The sequence below is a fragment of the Centroberyx gerrardi genome, chromosome 22, assembly GCF_048128805.1.
Source record: "Centroberyx gerrardi isolate f3 chromosome 22, fCenGer3.hap1.cur.20231027, whole genome shotgun sequence".
In the NCBI taxonomy this organism is placed as follows: domain Eukaryota; kingdom Metazoa; phylum Chordata; class Actinopteri; order Beryciformes; family Berycidae; genus Centroberyx; species Centroberyx gerrardi.
In genome coordinates, this window is record NC_136018.1 from 21,291,394 (window position 1) to 21,315,604 (window position 24,211).

Genomic DNA, 24,211 nt, shown 5'->3' on the forward strand with positions numbered 1-24,211 from the left:
CACACAGCTCCAGCAACCAGCTGCTCTTTCTCTCACAGGGAGTCCAGGAGGAGGAGGAGGAGGAGGAGGAGGAGGAGAGAAGAAGACAGCAGCTCCGGTCTGGAAGCGGCCGCAAAGAGGCTTAGAGTCAGAGAGTGATGCTGAGGAGTCTAAGAAGAGGAATATAGAGGAGGAGGAAGAGGAGGAGAAGGACAGTGACTCCTCCAAGAGATTCAGGTGAGGGGCGGGGCATCAGTGAAGCTTCATCTGCTGTATCAGCCAGTAATGGACGCTCCATTCTTAGATTTGAAGGAAATAAACTCTTTGCATTCTCTAAATTTCAGTGAGCTTTCAAGTTGTTTTTTTAAATAGAGTCAATTGTGTTGTTACATTTTACTTATAAGATTAATATGAGGATTCGCAGCTTCATCCTTGGTTACCCATGCTAGATACAGTCTCATTCATAAAGTGATTGTGAACTTCTTGAAACATAAAATGTGTGTAGGTCTGTTTTGTAGACTGAGCAGTGATGCAATTCTGCCCTCTTGTGGCTGAAAAGAGACCTGCAGTGACACCACCATTGCAGCTAGTGGGTGCTTCCAGGGTTACAACAGGTTAATATGCTACCTAGCTTAAATGTTACAGGGTTGAGTGCGTGAGTGTGTGGGTATGACATCAGGATTATAAGTGGTCTCATCCCATCACAGATGTTCAGTTGAATTAGGCCCATGACACCTCCAGAAGGCTCAACAGTGATTACCGCTGTCCCAGAAGCCCCCACTTGACACCAGTTATTCAATAATTCATAAATTCAACAGCTACACAACTGATGAAAGTGTGCCACACCCCCCAAACCCAGTAAATTGTACTCCAATAATGAGAAATATATGATAGGATAAATAATAATAATATAGGAAACAAATGCTTTTGACCATATTAACTCTTGGTACTTCATAAAAAATGTTCACAAAACCTACCAAACTTGGAAAAACATGTTAATATTTTTGGAGTAACAACATATTTTCATAGCGAAAAATGTCATGCATTGTTGAATCTGCATTTGTGAAGGGTTGTGAATTACATTTGTTACACGGCATGGCTCAATATGCATTTGTGAATCAAACTCATAAGAACCATTTCATTTGATCCTATATTGGTACACCTGTCTTGGAATATATGAAGTTAAAGTCAATGGCAAAGACTTGCAAGATGGCATTGCTGTGGAAGTGCATTGAAAAACATGATATACTGTGTTTGATCAGATGGGGGCAGTGTAATCTCATGCATTGCTCTGGATGACCCTGTCGCTACCGCAGTATAACATGCTGTAAAGAAAAGTATAGGCTGTATCCATATGAGGAAGGCACCTTATAACCTGACTTGGGTTCATTTGTATACGCTAAATGAAATGAAAGACCAGTAAAAACTGGGTCAACAATAACACATTCCTCAAACATCAAAATTAATAAGATAAACACAGTTGCGCAAGAGATCAACAAGTTACAGAAAACCTATGTATAACATTATGACAAAGAAAAATAAGTAATAAGCATCATCATAATGAATAAAAACATGAAAAAGAACACTAAGAGTGAGCATAAAAGAGGTGGGGATGTTAGGGGTTAACCATCAGAGATTCATAGTTTAATCATTTCATACAGTGTAAACAGAATGCATATTGCTGTTGCCTGAAAGGAGGGTAAATAGCCCAGTGCATCTGTGCTTGAAAACATGCACAGATGTATTGATGTAGAGAACAGGTGTCATGCTGCTCTGATGCTGCATTCACATCATATGGGAATAACTAACAACACAGTTAACTCACTGACTTTGAAATCTTTGTGTCTTTAATTAATTCAAGGCTGACTGTAGTTTTCTGTAGGCTGGACAGTATTTTCTAGTAGTATTTACCATCTGAAAGCTGAGTGAACAGTATTTTCTAGTAGTATTTACATATGAAAGCTGAGTGAACAGTATTTTCTAGTAGTATTTACCATCTGAAAGCTGAGGTGAACAGTATTTTCTAGTAGTATTTACATCTGAAAGCTGAAGTGAACAGTATTTTCTAGTAGTATTTACCATCTGAAAGCTGAGTGAACAGTATTTTCTAGTAGTATTTTCTAGTAGTATTTACATCTTAAAGCTGAGGTGAACTGTATTTTCGAGTAGAGAGCTCATATCTACCATCTTTCCCATGGTGAAGTGAATGCAGCAGAAGGCTAGAAGGCCTGCCCTCCTGCCGGCCAAGACAACCCCCTTCATTCAAAGTGACTGGGGGAAAGACAGAGAGGGAGAGGGGTCAGACAGAGAGAGGGATCAGGGCTCAAGGAAGCTGAGACAAGGTAAGCCAAAACATCTCTTATTTAGAGAAAGAAGCTGAAGGAGCGCTGCTTTGCTTACCAAGTTTCAAAAAAGGTGCTCCGTGGAGTCAAGGTTTAGAAGTCTCTCGCTGCTGATTGAGCCACACCTGGTAGCTCTATATAAGCAAGCCCTTCTACTTGGCTCTATATGCCCTGATGAAGACTGTATAGTTGAAACGGGTTGGCGTAGCCCATACAATAAAGGCTTTTTAACTTTTTCAGCTAAGAAAAGTGCCTTGGAATTTTTTTGGAGGATCAGCCATCCCAGTCACTAGAGATGAGCTGTATTCCCTTCTCTGTCTATTGATCTCTTATTTAGATTCAGGTTTATGGTTCAGACTGTTCTGGCTGCTGTGTGACAACAACAAACCCTGAAGGGAGAGATCTGTAGCATAGCATTTTGTTACACAAAAGAACGCTCATTCAAAGTTATTCTTCCATTGTAAATTACAGGTATGTGACCAGGAAGTAGCTTTATTTGAACTAAACACAGCCTTTGTATGAATGAATGATAAGAAGTATTTCACAAAGGTCAGTCCAATGGGGAATAATAACACAATGAAAACGGGCCTAGACAAAGTACATTTGTTCAAGTAAAGCACTAGAATATAAATGTATGATGTGTAAACTAGGTGAAAATGCCATCAGTCTTGTTTTATCAAGTTTGATTTGAACTTCTATTTTAGAAAGCAAAACAGAAGTTCCATCAAGTTAATCACTCCCTATTTTTAAAACAGAGATTATTGCACCTTCAAAAATGGTTAACAATTTAATACCTTACAATGGGTTTCAGTTTCATGCCACCTACACATCGTTCTGTAAGCAAAGGTGTCACTTAACTGTTTTCCCAGTTGTGTTTTGTACCTGTTGATACTGACCTGGGAGGCATTTTAGTTTAGAGGCTTAACCAACAGCCGCTCACTGCTGGTTGTTATCATTTGACTGTTTGGTCTGTGGCTGACTGATTATGTTCTGCTGTATGTGCTATCTGCCCTTCTCTTTGAGTCTGTACAGGGATAGTGTCACCCACTGAGTCAATTGCATGTTATAGGATTATTCCTATTTCTCTGCCATTAGTCGACCTCTGTGGCTTTTTGTGGATGTTATATTTTTCCCATCCCATTCTGCAAATCATGTGTATAAGCTGTATATTCACACATTTGTTTTCATCATATTCCTATATTATCTCTCATTTGTATATATTGCATATATATTGGTAATTGCTTAATTATTTGATACTGCATATCTCATTTTATTGTGTATTTACTCATGTTTGACTGCTGTGCCACACCCTTGTAATGCTGTATCTTATATTTTTTCATTGCAATATTTCATTCTTTCGTTCATTCTTTTCTTACATCGTTATTTTTCACAGCCTCATAATGCTGCAATAGATACTTTTCAAGTTTTTTATTCATACTTTCAACTTAATGTGTACTTGAAACATTGGAATTGTTGTGTAGTGTTTATTTATATCCTATTTTGTCTTTTTTTTTTTTTTATATCATCTGTTATTATTTTGCTGTTGCAGTGAGCCAATTTCCCCACAGGGATCATTAAAGTTTCATCTTCATCTCTCATCTCCAGTAGTTTCATGTCCTCTATCCCTTTGTTTTAGGCGTCAGCGATGCAGCTCGCGTGCTTTCTGCTGGTCGTACTGACCGGGTATGCGGACCCAGCCGCAGGCTACAGTAATGGGAAGGTTAGCATTGCCTGTAGAGACATGGAGCCTCAGCACGGCTACGAGTCCAGCCCCGACCCGCCTCCGTACAGCATCACCGTGGATACACCGACGTTCAGTCCAGGCGACCGCATCACCGGTAGGCTGCTGAACTTCAGCTTTACAGCCCACTCTGGTGACGCATCATCTCCTCTGGTCATCTGTTACCTTTCTTTCAATCTTCGTCCCCAGTGTCTTTACGAGTGGCCTCCTCCAACTCCACGTACTTCAGGGGGTTTCTGATAGAAGCCCGGGACGCTGGGAGATCCGGCTCTGCAGCGGAGGGACGCTTCATCCTGGTCGACCCGGCTCAGTCCCAGCTGCTACAGTGTGGACACACTCAGGTACACAGGGGGTAAAACCATAAAAGTAAAACTCATACTGGGTCTGCACAATGTTCTTGCTCCACCAAAATTTTGATTGTGACAAACAAGGTTTCAAACAAATACACAAAATGTATGATAGACACAATTACAACTATTGCAATTTAGATACACATTAGGGTTAGACTGATGTATCAGTTTGCCGATGTATTGGGCCGATATTTGGCTTTTATTACTGTAAATATCGGATATTGGCAAGTTGGTGTCGTCCACCGCCAATATGATGGAGGTCATAAAATGGAGGTCCCCCTTCATTCAAAGTTACAAAATATTGCCCGTTGGCAGCTCCAATGTACAAATATCTGTATTGATATCAGCCTTCAAAAACCCATATTGGTCGACATCAGTCATCAATATCAGTAATGACATGATTCAGACACTTTCTAGAGGAGAAATTAACAATGCTTATTTTTTATTTAAAGGCATTATGGGTGCTCAACCACACCCAACAAAGACCAACTTGGTCAAAACTTTGTCACAATAAAAAGTTTGGTGGAGCAAAAATGTTATGCAGACCTACTTGAGTTTAATGTTTTAATCTTTGTCCAGCACCAGTGAAAGAGATGACATCACTTTAATTGATACAGGGCATAGACCTCCTGAGCAAAACCTTGAACTCATTATTTTACATTATGAACTGTATATGTGCTTCAGGTGGATATGCAAATAATCAAATTTGTAATTATTACACTGTGTAGTCAATTGGGTGAATATTAGAGAATATTAGAAAAATTTGATGTCAGCCAGTCCAGTGTTCACCTCTGATATGATGAATATGAAGCTTGTTTGATTACATACTTGTTGTAGAATTGATCAGTACTGCACTTGTTGTCTATGGGAAGCACTTGACCTGAATTATCCTGAGGTTCAGTGGAGAGCTTTAGTGTCCCATGATGGTCTAAATGCTGTTTCAGAGGTTTTTTCCACCCTGACAAGAATAAAATCTGGGGGGAAACACTGAATACTTGCCATTTTCAGGAATTTTTGGGCATAAAAATGATCAAATAAGGATATAAAATATTGATATAAAACATTGGCTTCAATCCAAAAAATATCGGCATCAATATTGGCCTTCTAGCATGCAGACTAGTCTTTTGACAGTTCATACCAGCAGGATTTGGGCGAAAGGTTTTGGCTACAATCTACCATTAATATGGTCATTCCACATTCATAAGTGCTGTATTAAGGTGTTCTGTGGCTGTTGTAAAGCAATAAAGCTTCCCATGTATGATGTTGACCCTGTCTGACAGCCACAAATCGGTGCAGAAATCCTGCACTGTGAGCCTTGTGTAGTGTAAGATGCTGCTATTGGCCTCTGATTCCTACATAATTACTATTTATGTAGGCACGAGCTAAAGCAGCAGGTAAGATGCTGCCTGCCTCAGCATGCCACCTCAACAGGGATAGACATTATGGGTTTAAGGAGGTAAGATTTTGTGTTTGTGGCATGCTAAATCCCTGTCATTTGAAGGGATCTGGGGTGAGCCACAGTGACAGCTCCAAAAAGACACAAGTTCAGGCTGTGTGGGAAGCTCCGAAAAACCCTCCGGAAAGAGTCCAGTTTCTGTGAGTATCCACACTGTCTGCCGTTTTATATTCTCTCCTGTTTTGTATACGCTGATTTCTTAAGGTGTGTTTGATGTGTTGCTCCAGTGTGACGGTGGTGCACAAGTACAAGGTGTACTGGGTGAGGATTGCGGGTCCTGTGGTGTCGGTGAAAGGAGCGACCGCTATCCCAACCACTGCTGTCGCTACTGACACCACCAGCCCCGCTGCTCTGTCCACAGCGGTGAGTCACTGTCGGACGAGCCAAGAATGATGATTAGCTGGACCTTTAAAGGTGCTGCGTGTAGCATTTCCACATCAATAAATCGTTACCGCATTAATTTTGAGACGTTAATATAATTACTGTAATCAAATGAGGCCATTGCTGAGAAGATTGATAGCCTCTACCGTCCTCCGCACTGCATTTTACATTGTGTGACACCGGGTCGGATTTGGAGGGAAATCTGCTGGATTGCTTTAAGGCACAACAGAGCAGAGCAAACAGAGCCAAAGCTTTCAGAGTTTATGGTGGTGGCAGATGGTGGAAGGACTGACAGGCTGATGGAACAATCACTTTCAACCTTGTTTTCATCCTCCTCTTCATCCTCTTCAGGAAAGCCAAAGAGGGAGGGTGTGGGGGGCAGGAAGCAATGGGGATTATGGGAAATGTGGTCTTAATTTTGAGAAATACTAGCACTAACAATTTAACTGCCCTGAGATAGAAGCTATAAATTGTCTCTACCGTGGTCTTATTTGTTTGCAGTAATTATACCAAGGTATCACAATTAATTTAATTTAATTAATTTGGCAATGATATATTGATGTTTAAAAATGCTATGTGTAAGACCTTTAAATACACTGTTTCTTTCCTCTTGGAACTTCTGTAACAATGAGTGTGTTTACATGCATAGTGCTTGGAGATGATGATACAGCCTAGACAAGATACACAGATACGGTATATTAGGTTCATTTTGTGTTATGGGACAGCAAAAGCCTTACTTAATGCACCTAAAAGTAATAAAATAGAGTAGAATAAAACAATAGAAATGTATAACACGTCTTGTCTTATATAGATAAGCAACAACAGGCATTGGATAGAAATTGGCATTTATCTTGTTTTTCATATGAAGAAATTGCTCAAAATTAATTTCTATTTCAGGAAACAAAACACAAGTTACCTCCAATCAATCACTCCATATTTTTAAATGAGAGATTATTCTACCTGCACAAATGGTTAATAATCTAATTGTTTATAATGAGTTATACTTTCATGTCACCCACAAAGTGTTTATCTTGTCGAACCCCCTCCTCGCTATACTGATTGTAGGTCATTCTGAATAAGAGCATCAGATAAACGTCTAAATAGTCTCCCTCCTCCTCCTCAGTTCAGTTCAGAGGGCTGTGGCAGCAGCAAGTCTTGCCTCAGAGACCCGGTCGGCTGTTGTCCGGAGTCGGACTCCCCGTGCTTCTTCCTGTCGTTCACCAGCGAGGAAGCAGGGAGGAGCGTGACGTTCGAGCTCAGCGGCCCCGCCGAAGGCTACGTGTCCTTCGCCCTCTCTCTGGACAAGTGGATGGTGGGTTAGAGGTTCTATTCCCAACCGTGCTCTCATAGTACTGTTAGGTGTTTTGGATAAAAGCGTCCCCCACTTGGCTGACTGTTTGCGTTTCCGCCTTTCTAGGGGAATGATGACGTCTACCTGTGTGTGAATGATGCAGGCAGAGTGACCATCAGCCCTGCGTATGTTTCTGGGCGAACACACCCTGAGCTGGCGCCAGAGGTGCTCACACACACACACACACACACACACACACACTGGAAAGATATGTTTTTTTATGGACAACATAGCAGTGGTTGTGTGCTGCTGGTTGCCTTAAAGACGGTGCTGACCTCTCTGTTGCCAGGTGGCTCTGTGGGACCGGGCCTGGAGGCTGGCCGACGGGGTCATCCAGTGCCGTTTCCATAGAAACGCTCTCCTCCCGCAGCTGGAGAACAGGTTTGACTTAAACCAGAGCTACTTCCTGTTTCTGGCGCACGGTAGAGCTGACAAAGGTAAGACTGTGTGTGTGTGTGGGTGTGTGTTAGAGGCAGATACAGTATATCAGGATGATATATTTATGTTTATTAAAATATGGCTATAGTAATTTCCGTCCACTGCTGATATTATGCATTTTGTTTGATTACATATTTATTGGAGAATTGATCAATACTACACTGGGTGTCAATGGGAATTGATTCTGAACTGATTCTAATACGACAGATTGATTGGATTCCACACATGAATATGTATTATTCTTATACTTGTTAGATTTTTGGGGGGTTTCAATGAGGAGTTTTAGTGTCTTATGGCCTAAATGCTGTTTCTGAGTTTTTTCCACCCTGACAAGAATACAATTTGAGGAAAACACTGAATACCTTTTTTTTTCTATTATTATTTATTTATTTATTTATTTTTTTGGCATAAAAATTGTCAAATTTAAAGATTTTGAATACTGAAATTATCCAAAAAATATCAGTATTGTTATCAGCGGTTAGGGTTAGGGTTCAAAAATCCATATTGGTCAAACCCCATGTATGTGCCTGTTTGTGTGTGTATATGAGAAATCTAAAGCATGCACATGTTTCCAGAAGACGGATGAAAGTAACTGAAAACCACACATTACTATTGCAGTAAATCTCCTATATCTCTCTTCTTAGCTCTGACATTTGCACTCCTTATTTTTGGTTGCTTGTAATTTCTGGAGCTACAGGAATTGAAGCGTATTCTACTGATGCACTCACTGTAAGCCACTGCAAACGAAATACCTAAAAAATTTAAATATAACCACAGACTGTGACTGCGACTGAGACAGTAAAAGGTCTCTGGGTGTCCGCTGGGTTTTTCTCAGGTGTTGTACTCGACGCCAAGTCTTTTGAACGAGGCTGAGGTGGCTTTGCCCAGCTGACATCTCAGGTCAGTTGTATTTAAATATGACTAGTCATGCCTTCAATGAGAAGGCCTGTGTGAGTCACTTCGCCAAAAATACACCGCTGTTTCCTCTTGTCTCTTCGACCAGTTGTCGGAAAACAGTGCCAGAAACCAATTTGAAACCCGAATATTCCAGATTTTGTCTTGTTCGATGAACGTTTGTTTTTTTATGTAACAGGAAATTTAGTGCAACCTTCCTGGACGCCTATGACAGTATTCATGCTGACAAGTCATCATCCTCCACAGGTTTCATCCACAGACACGACCGCCAGCCGCTGATCTCCACCAATCAGAAAGTGATCACCGGACCTCCAGAGGATCTAAGTGGCTCCCGCTCCCCGCTGCTGATCAAGCTCCATGGTTGGTTGACAAACATGGTAAAAATTAGACTTAGACTGATATAATAGTTTGCTGATATAAGGGGCAGATATTGCCTTTATATTAAAAATGGGATATCAGCAAGTTCTTATTGTCCACCTCCAATGTGATAGATATGATGCAGTTTGATTGATTACATATTTATTATAGAATTGATCAATACTGCACTGGTTGTCTATGGAAAGCCCTTAGCCTGGGTTGATTGTAATGCAACATTTTGATAAAATTTCAATTATCTTGAGTTTCAGTGGAGAGTTTTAGTGTCCCATGGTTCAAATGTTGTTTCAGAGGCTTTTACACCCTGACAAGAACATTCTTGGGGAAACACAGAATACTTGTAATGTTTTTGATTATTCTGACATAAACATGATATAATTTAAAGATACGGACTACTGGCACAAAATATAGGGTATTGGCATCTTCAGTTTGAGATATCCATTGTGTTAAAAACTCTGCAACTAAAAAATGATTGGTGGCATGAAAATCCAAATCATTATGTTATGTTATTGAAGTTATTATAAGTTCAAGAGCTTTGAAGTTATTAAGTCAAGACCTTTGCTTCCGTAATAGTAACATTTTAGGTTGTAAAAATCAGTTGTATCTTAACAATATATATATATTTCCAAATGGCTATATGCCATTTTGGATTGAAGCCCATTAAATATGATATATGATTGTCAAACAAATTACACCTAATACTTTTATATGATCCCAGTATACTCAATACTAATCTTGTATCAAATAGGGTTCAACCAATATGGGTTTTTGAAGGCTGATAGAAATATTTTTGGATTGAATCTGCTGATAGTCGTCGTTTTGTACTGATATTCAATATCTTTAAATTTGACCATTTTCATGCCCAAAATTTCCAAGTATTCAGTGTTTCATGCTAGTATTAATGCTAGTATTAATAATAACTAGGGCTGCAGCTATCGATTATTTTAGTAATCGAGTATTCTACCGATTATTCCATCGATTAATCGAGTAATCGGATAAGAAATACTTTTGCTTTATTAAAGAGCAATAGTAAATATACAAAAGAGAAAAGCTGTCCGCACGAAGCTGTCCATATGACACTGTGATTTACTGAAAGCGAGGTGAAATAATAATTATTATTGATATTTATTACTAGGCCTAAATATCATACAAGTTCATAAGACTGGCTAATGTACATTTATTTGCTATGTTGAAGGGTTGCCCTACACCTGCTGACCCTACTCACTGCAATCAAACTAAACTGAATATACCTGCTGTATTGGACTGGTGCATTTTAGGCTCCAATTGCTACTTACACCACCTGATATTTTGCTTTCTGGGGTATTTTATGCATCACTGTGAGGGGAGTAGGTGTGTGTGTGTGTGTGTGTGTGTGTGTGTGTGTGTGTGTGTGTGAGTGTGTGTGCGTGTGTGTGTATGTGTGTGTGACTATCATAATAATAACATGAATGAAGCTCAGGCTTTCACAAATTGACTGCAGCATTTTATTTTCTGTGGTTATTTTCTTGAGCAAAACTTAGCTAACTTAGGGACATCATAACTAGCCACCATATTGATTTACGTTCTTAACTAGCCATTACATATAGCCATAATTAACGTGCATTCTTTACTAGCCTTCATCTCATCCCGTTTTAATATTAAGTGCTGACTCCGCCCACCCGGGCCAGTTTCGGCGTACGCCGGTAGCACTTACAAGTGGACCCTATCCTACAGTCCCTGCTCTCAGCGGAGGGAGGGAGCTACGCTGTGTGTGGGAAGCGCTGTGATCATCAGACCTCTCTGGATTAGACAAGCAAGTAGAGAAAACCGGCATCAGCCGAACCAATTTATTGCCAAATGCTTTGGGATTCAACACATTAACATTGCTTCCCATGGTCAGAAAAAGTCGGCAGATTTGTCGCTAGTCGCTTTTGAGAAATAAAGTCGCCAGGGGGGTCTGAAAAGTCGCTAAGTCTAGCGACAAAGTCGCCAAGTTGGCAACACTGGATCCGAAACTTTGGACACTTTCTGTTGTTTTCTCTGGCCTGTCTCTTCTCTTCGCCCCTCGCTATTTTCTCTCTTTCTCCAGCGCGTTGTGCAACAGTAATAATCATCCGTGCGAAACACTGAGCGTGTATATAGTTATATGGATTAAACGAAGCTTCGATGCAAAGAATTTGCATCGATGATTTTTAGTAATCGAGTTACTCGAGTTTCTCGAGGAATCGTTTCAGCCCTAATAATAACACAACATGTTGCAACCTGATCAATTCTACAATAAATATGTAATCAATCAAATTGCATTATATCCATCATATCAGAGGTGGGCGATGCTGATTTTTAATAAAACGCCAATATCGGCCGCATATATCTGCAAACCAATATATCAGTATGACTTGTATTGTATGACTCGTAAATGTGTATCTACTGAGTGTAACAAACATTGGTATTTCCATCTGTCCTCCCAGGTGTGTTGATGCTGACTGCCTGGATGTGGATGGTGAGCACAGCGGTCCTCGTGGCTCGGCACTTCAGACCCCTCTGGTCGCACACAACACTGTTGGGACACCGGCTGTGGTTTCAGGTGAGAGCACGCCCGTCTCTGTCACACTGAAAATGAAGAGTTTGAAAAATGTGATATATTCTATCTAATCTGTAGGTCCATCGGACCATGATGGTCTCGGCAGTGGGCCTAACTGGTGTGGCCTTCACTCTGCCTTTCATATACAGGAGAGGATGGAGCAAGGTAAGAAAGTGTGTGTGTATTTGCGTGTGTATATATAGGTGTGTGTGGATCCATTTCTCAGCCCCCCCACGTTTTTCCACCTGTCCTCCCATCTGTCTAGCTGGCTCATAGGGTCTCTCTATCTTTTCCCTGTTTGTGTCTGTATCAATCCCACACACACATCTCCCCAACTCGATGTGTCATGATGGCTTGTTCTTGTGTCTGTCAACCTCAGGTTGCGTGTGTGTGTCTGTGTGTGTGTGTGTGCAGTGTTGGAAAGTGATTTGGATAGTGTTTTAGTAGTTCATTAATTTTTTGTGATTTTGAGGCACAGTTAACTACTGCAACTCCCACCTATTTTTGGCTACAAAAGGAAAATAAGAAATAAGAGATTCTGCTCTGACAACTAAATTGACATTTAGTTACAGTTTTACAGTTATGGCCTAGTAGGTAATGTTTGAGTACTTTTTTTTATTTTAAGTTCGGGATCAACAAGGTGACTTCTTTAGTTACTACTGCAATAGACAAGGTTGTACCGGTCAGATGTTACAAAGACCTTTTATTTCTTTATTTTAAGTTTATATCCAACAGAAAGTTCACATTGTGATAAAGTCAGATAGTGTAGTTTGCTTTGGACTCTAGTTTCTAGCAGGCAGCTTAGTCACCATTCCTTCATTTTATTTTGTAATAAAGGAAAATGTTTGTTGCCTAATCAGTGGTATTTTGTGCAGTCATGTGCTTTTGCATTATATGACATTGCAGATGTAAATCATATTTTACAAAGTAGTTTGAACTATTTTTCCCAAGTAACTTTGCTTAACAACATTATATTTCTCTTGAGGGAAACTTTGCTGTAGTTCAGTTTCTCCCAGTGTGAACTAACTGTAGCTTGTATAACTAAACTTTCAAAGTAGTTTCCCCAGCACTGCTCTGTGTGCGTGTGTGTGCGCGCGTGTTCCTCAAGCGGTGTTGTGGTGTGTATTTGTGTGAGTGACTCAGACCTGTTAGTCACATGCTGTTTTGCAGCGTGTGAGTGAGACAGTGTTAAATGCAGCGCTGAGCCAGGCATCACAGCATTTGTTAAACCTGACTCACCAGAGAGGCTGAGATTTCAGGCAGGACCAGGAGAACAAAAGGGATCCAACTTACAATCTTCTAAATTGGACTTGATTGACTTAATATACATGGCTTACGTTTCTGTCAAAAATGATACCAAGCTTTTTACAATCTGCCGTAACAGTAGTAGACAAGATGAGACCAAGATGTCTCATGATTTGGCAGTTTATAGTGTCACATAAGAATGATTTCGGATTTAATTGCAAAAGTTTGGAAACATCCAGTTTTGAAGGCAGTTATTGAGTATGTCAGTTTGCTTTATATTGGTGGGATCGATGGATAAGTACAGCTGAGTGTCATCTGCGTAGGAACAGAAACTGACATTGAGTCTGTGAATAACATGCCCCCAGAGGTAGCATATAGATGGAGAAAAGAATCGGGCCTAGAACAAACCCCTGGGGAACCCCACAAGACATCTTTGCATGCAATAACTTGGCATCTCCAGTGCTGACAGTTAAAGACCTATGTAGATAAGAATACAACCAGTTAAAAACAGTGCCAGAGATGCCAACCCAGTGTTTAAGACTAACCTTCAAGCAGAATAAAATGATTAACTGTATCAAATGCTGCATTCAGGTCTAAAAGAACTAACACAGATGATGAGTCAGTTGATTTCCCTGCATCAGCAGCTAAAAGCAGATCATTCATCTCTTTGAGTAGAGCGGTCTCAGTAATGGGACGAGCTCTAAAACCAGACTGAAACTTCTAAAAAAAGTCCGTTCCATTCATAAAAGCAATAAATTGGCTGGCTTTTCTCCAAAGCCTTGGTGAAAAATAGAAGTTTAGAGATGGGTCTGTAATTGCACAGGGAGTTCAGGTCTAATGAGGGCTTTTTTAGAATTGGCCGCACTATAGCATTTTTAAAATAAGCAGGGATAATGCCAGTAGCAAATGAGTTATTGATGATTTTTAAGATGTAGGGGCAAACTGGTTGAAATACTACCTTGAGAAATCTAAGGGGAAGTATGTCAAGGGCACAGAAAGAGCTTTTCATTCAGTTAATGTGGAGATGGAACCAAAAATCTCCAAGGAGGCAGCAGTTTTCATGAGGACTGTTACATCTGTTTTTTGGATGGTGGTTTAATCTGTCTCCTGATCGTGGATACACTATTGATGAAGAAGATTAAAAATTCATTGCATTTCTCTGGAGAAGATTCAACACTGGCGCCAGCCTGTGGCACGGCTGATAACATTAACAAGAACTCTGGGGATCTGATGATTGTTTCGAATGAGGTCAGAGAAATAGCACACTGTGGCATTGTTAACCTCTGCATTAAAGGTTTTCATGAAGCCTTATAATTCCAAGCTAATTAGCAGTATGTGTCAGCTCTGACAATCACCACTTTTATATGTGATTTTCCAAAGCAACATGAGGTAACTCAGAGTCCCAGAGGCTGAATAGTCAGTGCCCGAATTGCAGGAGCATCAATCACAAAAACTGCAAAATTATTTAATAAGGTGAGAGGAACAGTCTGTCATACAACAATGTTGTGCCACAGACAAGTGTACTTCGCCAAGTGAAACCTCACCAACAGGGGTAGATGGATATTTAATGGGATAGTCGCTAAACACACTAAAACAGTGGTTCTCAACGTGGGGTCCGAGGACCACCAGGGGTCCTTGACGGGGTTCCAGGGGGTCCCCAGCAAATTGCTCAATTGTTAAACTTCATTATTTCATTTACAAGAAGTTAACACAATTAGAGAATGTAGAAGAATGACTATTTTGGTCATAGTGTCACTGTTATCTCTCTACCTACAATACAGATAGTCATGGAATTCTGGACAAAATCATATCTAACAATAAAAATATTATCAGATTTGGGTTTGAGAGACAAAATCTCATCAAATGGGGGTCCGTGGCTCTAATGTGGGCTAAATTAGGGTACTTGATATATGAAAAAGGTAGAGAATCACTGCCCTAAAACACACTTCAGGTCTTGTATGACAGCCTTCCAGTGAGCTACTTGATAACCATTGTCAAAGGTTTCCATTATTTTGTCCCTCCTGCAGTGCCTTTGCAGTGGCCTATAGGTGGCTGTCTTTCCCTCTGAAATGTAATCAAGAAATGTTCATTCAATTTTCAGTGTAGGTAAAATAGAAACTGCCATTCCAATATAAGTCAATGTTTTTGGAGATATGTCTTTGTACAGAACAATATGTGATTAAGCATCTACTCTAAGAGTCTTAATTTCCACTGTTGTGTAGAGTCACAGTTCCTCTTTGTGCTACATTCTCTGACTTCACTCATCCTGTTTCTGATCCTCTCTCCTCGGTGTTACATGTTTTTTCTGCGACACTGGTGTGACACTAAGTGACGCTCACACACCTCCTGCTGCTTCGCCTCCTGTTGTGAATGCGGTTCTTTGTAGCGCTTTGTAAAATTCCTATTAAATTTGAAATAGTACACGGCAGAGTTGAATAGGTGGGTAGGGTCGCCCTGCCTTACAGAGCTGCCAACTCACCTAAAGAATTTCCTCATTATGGAGAGTTTTAGTGTCCCATGATGGTCTAAATGTTGTTTCCAGATGCTTTTCCACCCTGACAAGAATAAAACTCTGGCACACTAGCACAAAAATGAGTCAGAAAGGGAAGCTGGGAGGAACAGGAGGATGACATGCAGCAAAGGCTGCAAACTCACATGGGTTTTTGACAAGATACTGGAGTTTTAATCACTTGAAAAAATGCAACCAGTAAGTAGAACTGATAGGCGAGGTAGCGGTGTCAGTGGTAGGTATGAAAATAGTGAAAATAGCTATGGAAATCTTTAAATGTGTTCCATAGTGCAAATTAATGCACATTGAAAGCACATGATAATTATATAATGACAGCATGATATAATAAATGCAATGTGCAAAAAATGAATATAGTTGATGGCATTAAACTGAATGCAATTTTCTGATGTTTATGTTATAGTAGTGCTAGAAGTAGCTGTAGTAGCAGTAGTAATAGTAGTAGTAGTGGTAGTAGCACTAGTAGTAGTACCAGTTAGTAAGAAAACATTGGTATTTTTTAATACTGTTGCACCTATTTGTTGCCAGCAACAACAATCTAAAGCTACAGCAACTTCTCTTCCTCCTTTTTCTTGTTTTTCCTGAATTCTGTATAACTTGAATGTGTCTTTTTTTTTTTTTTTTTTTGTTAGCATGCAGGCTCCCACCCTTACATAGGCTGCACTGTCATGGCTCTGTCTGTCATCCAGCCAATTATGGCAGCACTCAGACCGGCCCCAGAGTCCCCCCGGTAAGACCTCGAACCAGATTTTAATAACTCCATAGCTTGCTCATCACTGTCTCAAATAAGCGGAAATTATGCTGATCCAGGCCTGCAAGAAGCAGTGTTGGGATTTTTAAAATTCACCACAGTCAGCTGAATCATGCCAAGTCCTGTTTCTCTACCACTGCAGGAGGATCTTCTTCAACTGGCTGCATCTGGGAACAGGCGCTATTGGGCAGGTACTTGCTGGTAAGGAGTAATAATTGGTTGACAATAACATGTATCCAAGCATAATGTTAAATCAGTTTTCAGTCTCTCGTTAAGACTCATTTTTATAGACTCTTTCATGCGTGATTTATCTTAATTTGCCGTTTAATGTTTTTAATTTGTGTTTTATCTCTTATTTTCTTTTCCCTTGTTATATTTTCTATGTGACACTTTGATCAGATTCACACAAATAAGCAAGAACATGTTTATCATTATTATTATTAGCATCATAGGCTTTTGATAGAGTTTTAGTGTCCTATGTGCTGTTTTTCCACCCTGGCAAGAATATAATTCTGGGGGAAACACTGAATCCTCTCCTCTCCTCTCCTCTCCCTCCCTCCCAGTGGTGGGTGTTTTCCTGGGTGCTGGTCAGCAGGCGTTGTTGCTGCCAGGCCCCTGGTCTCCTGCAGTGCTGACTGGGTGGCTGCTGTGGATTGTGCTGACAGACCTGCTACTACTGATCCACTCCCATAGAGTCAGGACTAGAGGTACTGTGGTTTGCTGAGAGTCATTCTGTTGGATCCAGTTGTCAGTTTGGCCTCAGTTTGATGATGTACTGTACTTAGCGCTGGCTCAGCTGCCGAGTGGACTTTCAAGCCTGTAGCGTAACAAGGCAACGGTAAACATGATGTCTCCCATGAATGATGCAGCCCCTTCTGGGCCAATCAGGAACTAATTAGCACTTTGTGGGAGAGGAAGAACTGAAGAGGAGCCGTCACTCAGTGGACTGGATCTTTTGAAATGAACTTAATTATTTCATCATTCACAGATTACAAGAAAATATAGAAGAAGCATTGACGATATCCAAGTGTGCAGGGCAGAAAAGGACAGCTTATTGTGTTGTTTACAGCTGTCTTCAGATAAATCAGAAAAAGCCATAGGGGAGAAAACTGTTTGGAGAAACTGAAAATGGTGGAAAATCCAATATAGTGTACATTGATGGTGCTGGAGGCAAATTTGTAGAGCAAGGACAGCTGGATATGTACACCAAATTCCACGTAATTTGGACTTGCAGTATGGGAGATGTGTCTATAAAGAAATGATTGAGAATGAGGAGAGTTGTAGTTTAGAATTTGAATTGATTAAAATAAAGACTCCAACCCTGCACATCTCATTTGAATCACGCATTTACAATCAGTTTCCATCTTTCCTATTTTTCAGTTATGGCACAATAAGTTGAATGGTTCATTGTATTGGAATATATTAGGAACACTATAATGTTGAAGTAGCAGTGTCTACATAGCAATCATCAGTATGAGCTTTCCTTTTATCCTGACATAACATTTCATTTTCTTGCTTGTTAGCTTTGGGTTAGCTCTTTGCTACCAAGGCAATTAATTTCTTTCTGTTTCAAATAATGATGAGTGCTCCAGTTGCCTCAAGCAAGAAAATCAATTGTTCTTTCTCAATCCATTATGACTAAAACCAAAAATAATTATGGTGTACGTGTGGGTTGTGTTGGGGTGTGTGTGTGTGTGTGTGTTTGTGTGTGTGTGGGGCGGTGGGTGGGCGCGTGTGGATGTGTATGTGAACGTGAATACTAAACAGCTTGAAAATGTCAGGTCTTTCTACTAGTCTTTTACTGATAGCCCTAATGTGAACATCAGGAATGAACTTTGAGAGGATAATAGTGGTAACACAGTGTACTTTCACTATGAAAGTTATGCAGCGTGATTCAGCACGGCCATTTTCTTGATACTCCTTTGCAGTTCGATTTCTAAAAACATATCTATCTTATGCATTATTTTATATTCTCCTGAACAAACTTACACTTCTAAATATTGACTATCTATCCCCAGGAAACGACAGTGCCGAAGACAAAGAGAGCATTTTGTTTGCTCAGTTAGAGAGTCAGCGGCATGGAGAGGTGAGAATTGAAACCACACCGTGCTTTCTGTTTTTGTCCACATCATTCTTGACAAATGATTTGACTATCACAATTCTTCGATTTCTTTCAGGTTTCAAAATTCAGGAAGATCGTGCTGATGGTGTTCCTAATAGGGAATACAGGATTCCTGGCTGCGCTGGTAAAAACTATAGCAAGTGTATGACATTTCTCTCTGTGCCTAATCATCATTTGTCAACTATGACAATGGTGTGTACTATACCAGTTGTACATATTTCTATTACTCAAGAACATTTTAGCTCCTGTATAAAATACTGTGTATGTATAAGTCACATGGCTATGTTTACATACATGGGAGAATGCATGAACCATGTGGTCAAAGCAAGCAAACTCATTATAAGATTATGAGAATCCTGGTTAAGATACCTGGTTTGCTCCCATATTAAACAGGTTATTGTGGCATGGAAACATCTTACTGCTTTCACTTTCTGCTTAAACTCAGACTCGCACAGCATTATGGGTACATTCTGACATCAACAAAAAAGTAATAGTAAAATATTTCACTATCACTATAGGGATCATCCATTCTTTTCCCTTTATAATAATCAGTTCTTATTTCACTTTATCCCTTTCTTGTTTTTTACCTTTCCGTGCTTTCTGCTGGAAGACCGTTCTGTCGGTGGGTGGGACACCTCAAGTAATATTATGTTAACTGGTTTATTCATGGCAATAGGAGATTCAATCACTGGGTATCAAAGCTTCATGTAAACAGATTAACCTGCATAAGACCTTGACTGGAACATGGCCAATAGCCGGGTTCCGCACATGTAAATGTAGCCATGATAATGCAACACAAATTATGGAAATGGGTTTTTTTCTGCTGTGGCACATTAAATCTTAATTGTGCTCGTCGTCATCTTTTAAGCTGCTGGGCTTGTTCATTGCGGCCAATAAGACTCAGTGAGGGCATCGCTCCCTCTTTTTTTGCCTTTTGTAAAAGCCTGCAGTCATTTGCTCAGAGTTGAAATCCACTCTGACTGAAAAAAAGATAGGGAGCAGGGCATCAGGCATGGCTGCAAGCGCTGAGATGAGCTTCTCCTAATCTGAACTAAAAGATAACAAGCGCTTTGATGTTTCTAGTCTCAACCACCTAGCTAATATAATATATAAATTATATATAATTCATAGCCCAGCCGACGCAGCCTTGCAGGGGCAGTGTGGGCCTGCCATGTGAAGACCGTTCTATTACAAAACCCTATATATGCATTTTGGGAACACATCACCTGAAGCTTACCTTTTAATATTTCTAAAATATAGATGATCCAGTAAAAGTTTTCTATTTTGTTACACCCAACTTCAGTTATCTAGTGTCCTTTAACAAGCATATTTCATATAGCACATATGTTTTTTTTTGCCATAACTCATTTTGTAAGAGCGGGTGTCATTTTTTTCCAAATGATCTCATTTTGAAACAAAACTTAGTGCCTCTGATTTTTGTGTAAGGAATCACTTCTCTGTTTTAAAGTCATTTCAAGGGACCAGTTGTTGCAAATTAAATGACATTAAAGTCACATGGAAACATTTCGACGGCGTGTTGCTTCCATAATTCAATATGTTTCCAGTTGAAACAAGATGTTGGGGAGGGACTTTCCTAAAATGCTTTATGCACAATCTAGAGCTGTCACAAAGTCTGTATTCTACAAAATTAATCCACCGGGACTCAACAATGGTGTATCAGGAAATGGAAACAGGGTTTTCACGACCATATAATGTTGTCACTTTGAAAGCTGTGAAGTTGCAAGCTGTATATGACGGAAGGGGAGGGGTGGCAAGAATCTATGATGGTATTATTAGTTTGAATTTTTAGTTTATTTTGAAAATACACTGTTTTCCAGGAAGTAAAAGTGATGGGATTTTGATATAAAAATACAAGAGAATAAAAAAATGTGTACATTTTTTGCCATTTAGTATTAAGTGTATGTTATGTATAATAGGGTATGATATGGAGAAGTGGCTAAAAAGGTGAAAAGGCCATTTTTCCATTTCATTGTGACTTTCATTTGGAATTGGAAAGACATAATCAGTTTCCTTTAGTGATCACTGTAGTGGAAACCAGTTCACAAGTATCTACATTGTCTACATTAAATGGCTGTGAAGATATCTTTCTGCAATTAAATGATAATATAACAAACCTATTTTTTCCCCAACAGCTTACTTTGAACTTTCTGTGGAGTATTTTTCCCTGCCTAAATCCCAGCCCAAACACATTGAGGTAGCCAGAATTATTCATATACGTCTTTTATTGTTGCACTAATCTCTTTAACACTTGCATGGTGAATACAAAGAAAAAAACCCCTTCATGTTTTGCCATAAAGAGGCCAAATAAACCAAAGCCTCTTTCATGGCTGGGGATTTTCTGAGGATTTTTAAACATCAGCAAGCAATTCTGGTGATTTGTAAGCTATACTGTAACAATGAAGCATACAAACATAATGAAATGTAAAACGATGTTAAGGTCAAAGTATCAAGCTCTTATTAGCTGCTTTTCAGAGTAGCTGGAAAAAAATATCTAGGCTTTGTAATTAATGATGAAACATTGCTTTGTTAAAATCAACAGTTACCATTGTTTATAGTCAAGAAAATTCCCTTTTGAAAACGTGTTACAGTGCATAAGGGCATGGAATTTACAGTAAAGGGAACCAAGAAGCTTGAGAGAAAAATGCTTTGAAATGAATACTACAAATGCCACTTTACATTAAAAAGCCCAAAACCTTTTTTCAGAATTTCTGAATGTTGGAATAAATAAGTCAGTATTTGATAGACTGAACACCAAAAAAGAAATATCACAGATTTTCAAATGTGAAATTCAGCTTTGCTCTGTATAAGTGAACATTTACTTCTTTTTTTCCCCAAAGCCAGAAGCAAGAGTTTGACCTATTTCTATAGAGAATCAAAACCTTCAATTTGTAGGAACCAATTTTATTTTTTGGAACTCACGCACTGATGTAAAATTTCAGACAATATTATATGAGTTCCTATTCATTGTCAATGGATTGGAATGACTATCACAGGTCTCATTGGTCCTCTAGTTGCAGGCATTGGGAGAGCGTTGTGCATGTTCACAAATACTTATTAGGTTGTCCTAGGTCATAGAAATAACATTCTTAAAGTGAGAGGTACCCACCTTTAACTATGGGTATATTACATTTTGTATATTGTGCTGTATTTATGACCATCCAGCTAATCCTGAAATATCATTTGCAGCAAAAAAGCACAGTACGAAAATACAATAAATATACATAGAGCAATGTAGCCTTTGCTTCATCAAGACATAACATCAAAATATGTTTTCAAATCTGATTTACATTTATAATGTCAAGAAAACGTTAGCAAAGAGTGGACTCAACAGTACATTCATCTAACATTCAGGCATCTCGGCAAACACTGTCAATACTTAATTCCCTTAAGGCTCAATCCCAAACCAGAGAACAATACAAATTATTTTCCAATACTGGCAGCAATCTTAGTTTTTGTGGTTCTGGATTGGGCCTTTTAGCCAGTTTTTGTGCATCACCAATAGGTTAATACTTTAAGTATCTGTCATTCCTCTTTCAACTAAGTGTGGCCACAAACATTGCCATTGTCTTGCTCTTCTTGCCCAAAACATCACAGAAGCAGAGAGTTTAGGTTATGTCACGACATGAAACAAACATTTGCAACGCTGCATCTAACTCAAATGAATGGGTAGAACATTGACAATCGATGCCTTTCACTGGAAATTTGATTTGTTCCTTTTCAGTCGTTTTTTGTAAACTCCCCTGCCTCCCAGCGCAGAGCCATGGCACTCTTGCGTCTTCCGCCGGTGTAGACTTCTGGAAACTGAGAAAGACAGCTGATCGTTTACCTGCTTTCAAAGCACTTTCTCCACCACCTCCTCCTCCTCCTCCATCTCCTCTCTCAGGTTATTAGACTGAATGTGGAATGAGAACAGTTCAACATGGTAATGTTAATGCTAAGGGTTATCAAGATGTGCCACAATCTTTAATATTTTGTATATTAAATAGTACACTCTAGATTCTTGATGGATACAAATTTTAGATTGGACATGCAGATATTATTCAGCAAATATAATGCAAAACATGCGTTCCAGCATATCTCAAAGTGCAGGTCTATTTTCCTCCAGAACTGCAAACAGCCCTGTTCTCCAACTTGAGGTGCTGTCTCTTTTTTCATATTCTTCTATGTCTTTGGATTTAGGATTGTGTCTTTAATGGAAGATTTTGGTTTGTACGATGTAATAATAGAAACTTCTCTATAATTCATATAGGAGAAAGTGTGAGAGCAGGAGCTTACCCGGTGATCACAGGATAAAGCAGAGCGATCCATCCTGTATGCTGTTTTCATTGGTGATGATGGAGAGGACTTGCACTTCACTGGCACATCAACTAAGAGAATAATAAAGACAAAAGATCATTGTGAGCTTAAAATTGGACAAAAAGGGTCAAAATGAGAAGTGAGTGTAAAGAGTGTTTTCAATCTGATGTGGCGTTCTATGGTCAGCATGTTGCTAGCATACCTGAATTATCAAATGCTAAGCTGTCCATGTGGTTTGGCAACATCATGCCTGTGTTGAACCTGTCTTTGCCATACAGGGTGGCTCTCTCTTGCCTGAGCTCCTCTTCTCTCTGCTTCACCATCTTAATCTCTTCGTCCACCAGGGACATTGTGCTTCTCGAACGCAGCTTGAAAAAGGGGTTGTTCAGGAACATCTTCTCCTGGGGCTGCTCACAGACTTTGTTGAGGCAGAACTCGGAGGCACTGCGAATGATCAGGTTGGATGTCTCGAGGATGATGAGGTTGGAGCTATCGTCGGCGCGCCACTCGCCGGAACGAGCCGCCACCGTGTCTTTGCCGTGTCTCGGGCTCGAGGGGAAATCATTACCGGGTTCGAGAATTATGACATTATTGGCAGACACGTCATGTTTCAGTGGTCCCTTTGAAGGCGAGGATGTGATGATGAACGACGGCGTCAGCGGAGTGCTGGTGGATCTGGGGATACTTCGTGACGGGGCGCAATCTGTTGATTTGCCCATTTTGGAGAAGCCCCTCTCTCTCCTGAAGTTCTCCTCTCTCTCCATGGATATGCGTATCTCTTTTTCAATGGGTGTTTCTGGATCATCATACGTGGACCTGTAACTGGAATCATCCAGGCCAGAATCTTCTGAGCAAGGGCTGAACTGGGTGTGGGGATAGTCTCCGACCAGATTCAAGTTCTCCAGATCGTGCTCTCTCTTGTGAGGTCTTTCGATGTTGCGGACTGGCGTGTACATGAAGCTGTGGCTGCCGTGGAAGCTGGGCTGCTTGGTTGTAGGGGAGACAATCTGGTTCTTGGTTTGCTCCTCCATCTCCAGCCACTGTTTACGAGCCACCTGGAAGTCCACATGCTCCGTACTAACGTTCTCACTCTTGGTCTCCTGTATCACACAGAAGTCTTTGGGTAACTTCTTGGCGGTGTCTGAGTTGAGCTGCTGGGAGTACTGGTGGTGGGTGGTGTGGTTATGATTAGCGTCTTTCCCGTTTTCACTCTCGTCTTCAGAAATTTTGGACAAGCCTTGAAGGGCTAAAGGGTTATATGTAACTTCTTGTGGAGGGCTGGGGAAGGAAACGATGTCATCAGGTTGTTCCAGCACCTCTTCTTCCTGTGGAACCTCAAGGCGGACTTCTTCAAAGTTATT

The 24,211-nt window shown here is 40.1% G+C and overlaps 1 protein-coding gene across 1 annotated transcript; it reads left to right on the top strand.

Annotated features, from left to right (window-relative positions):
• Positions 1–2,183: 2,183 nt before the first annotated feature.
• On the top strand, positions 2,184–21,645 carry frrs1b (ferric-chelate reductase 1b). The gene is made up of 16 exons (XM_071924066.2): positions 2,184–2,321; positions 3,958–4,159; positions 4,252–4,403; positions 5,914–6,008; positions 6,096–6,231; positions 7,373–7,561; positions 7,667–7,765; positions 7,890–8,037; positions 9,200–9,313; positions 11,776–11,891; positions 11,967–12,053; positions 16,293–16,390; positions 16,554–16,612; positions 16,975–17,118; positions 18,430–18,497; positions 18,589–21,645. The coding sequence occupies exons 2-16, from the start codon at positions 3,967–3,969 to the stop codon at positions 18,679–18,681; spliced, it is 1,791 nt and encodes a 596-aa protein (XP_071780167.1). The 5' UTR covers positions 2,184–2,321; positions 3,958–3,966; the 3' UTR covers positions 18,682–21,645.
• The last annotated feature ends 2,566 nt before the right edge of the window (positions 21,646–24,211 follow it).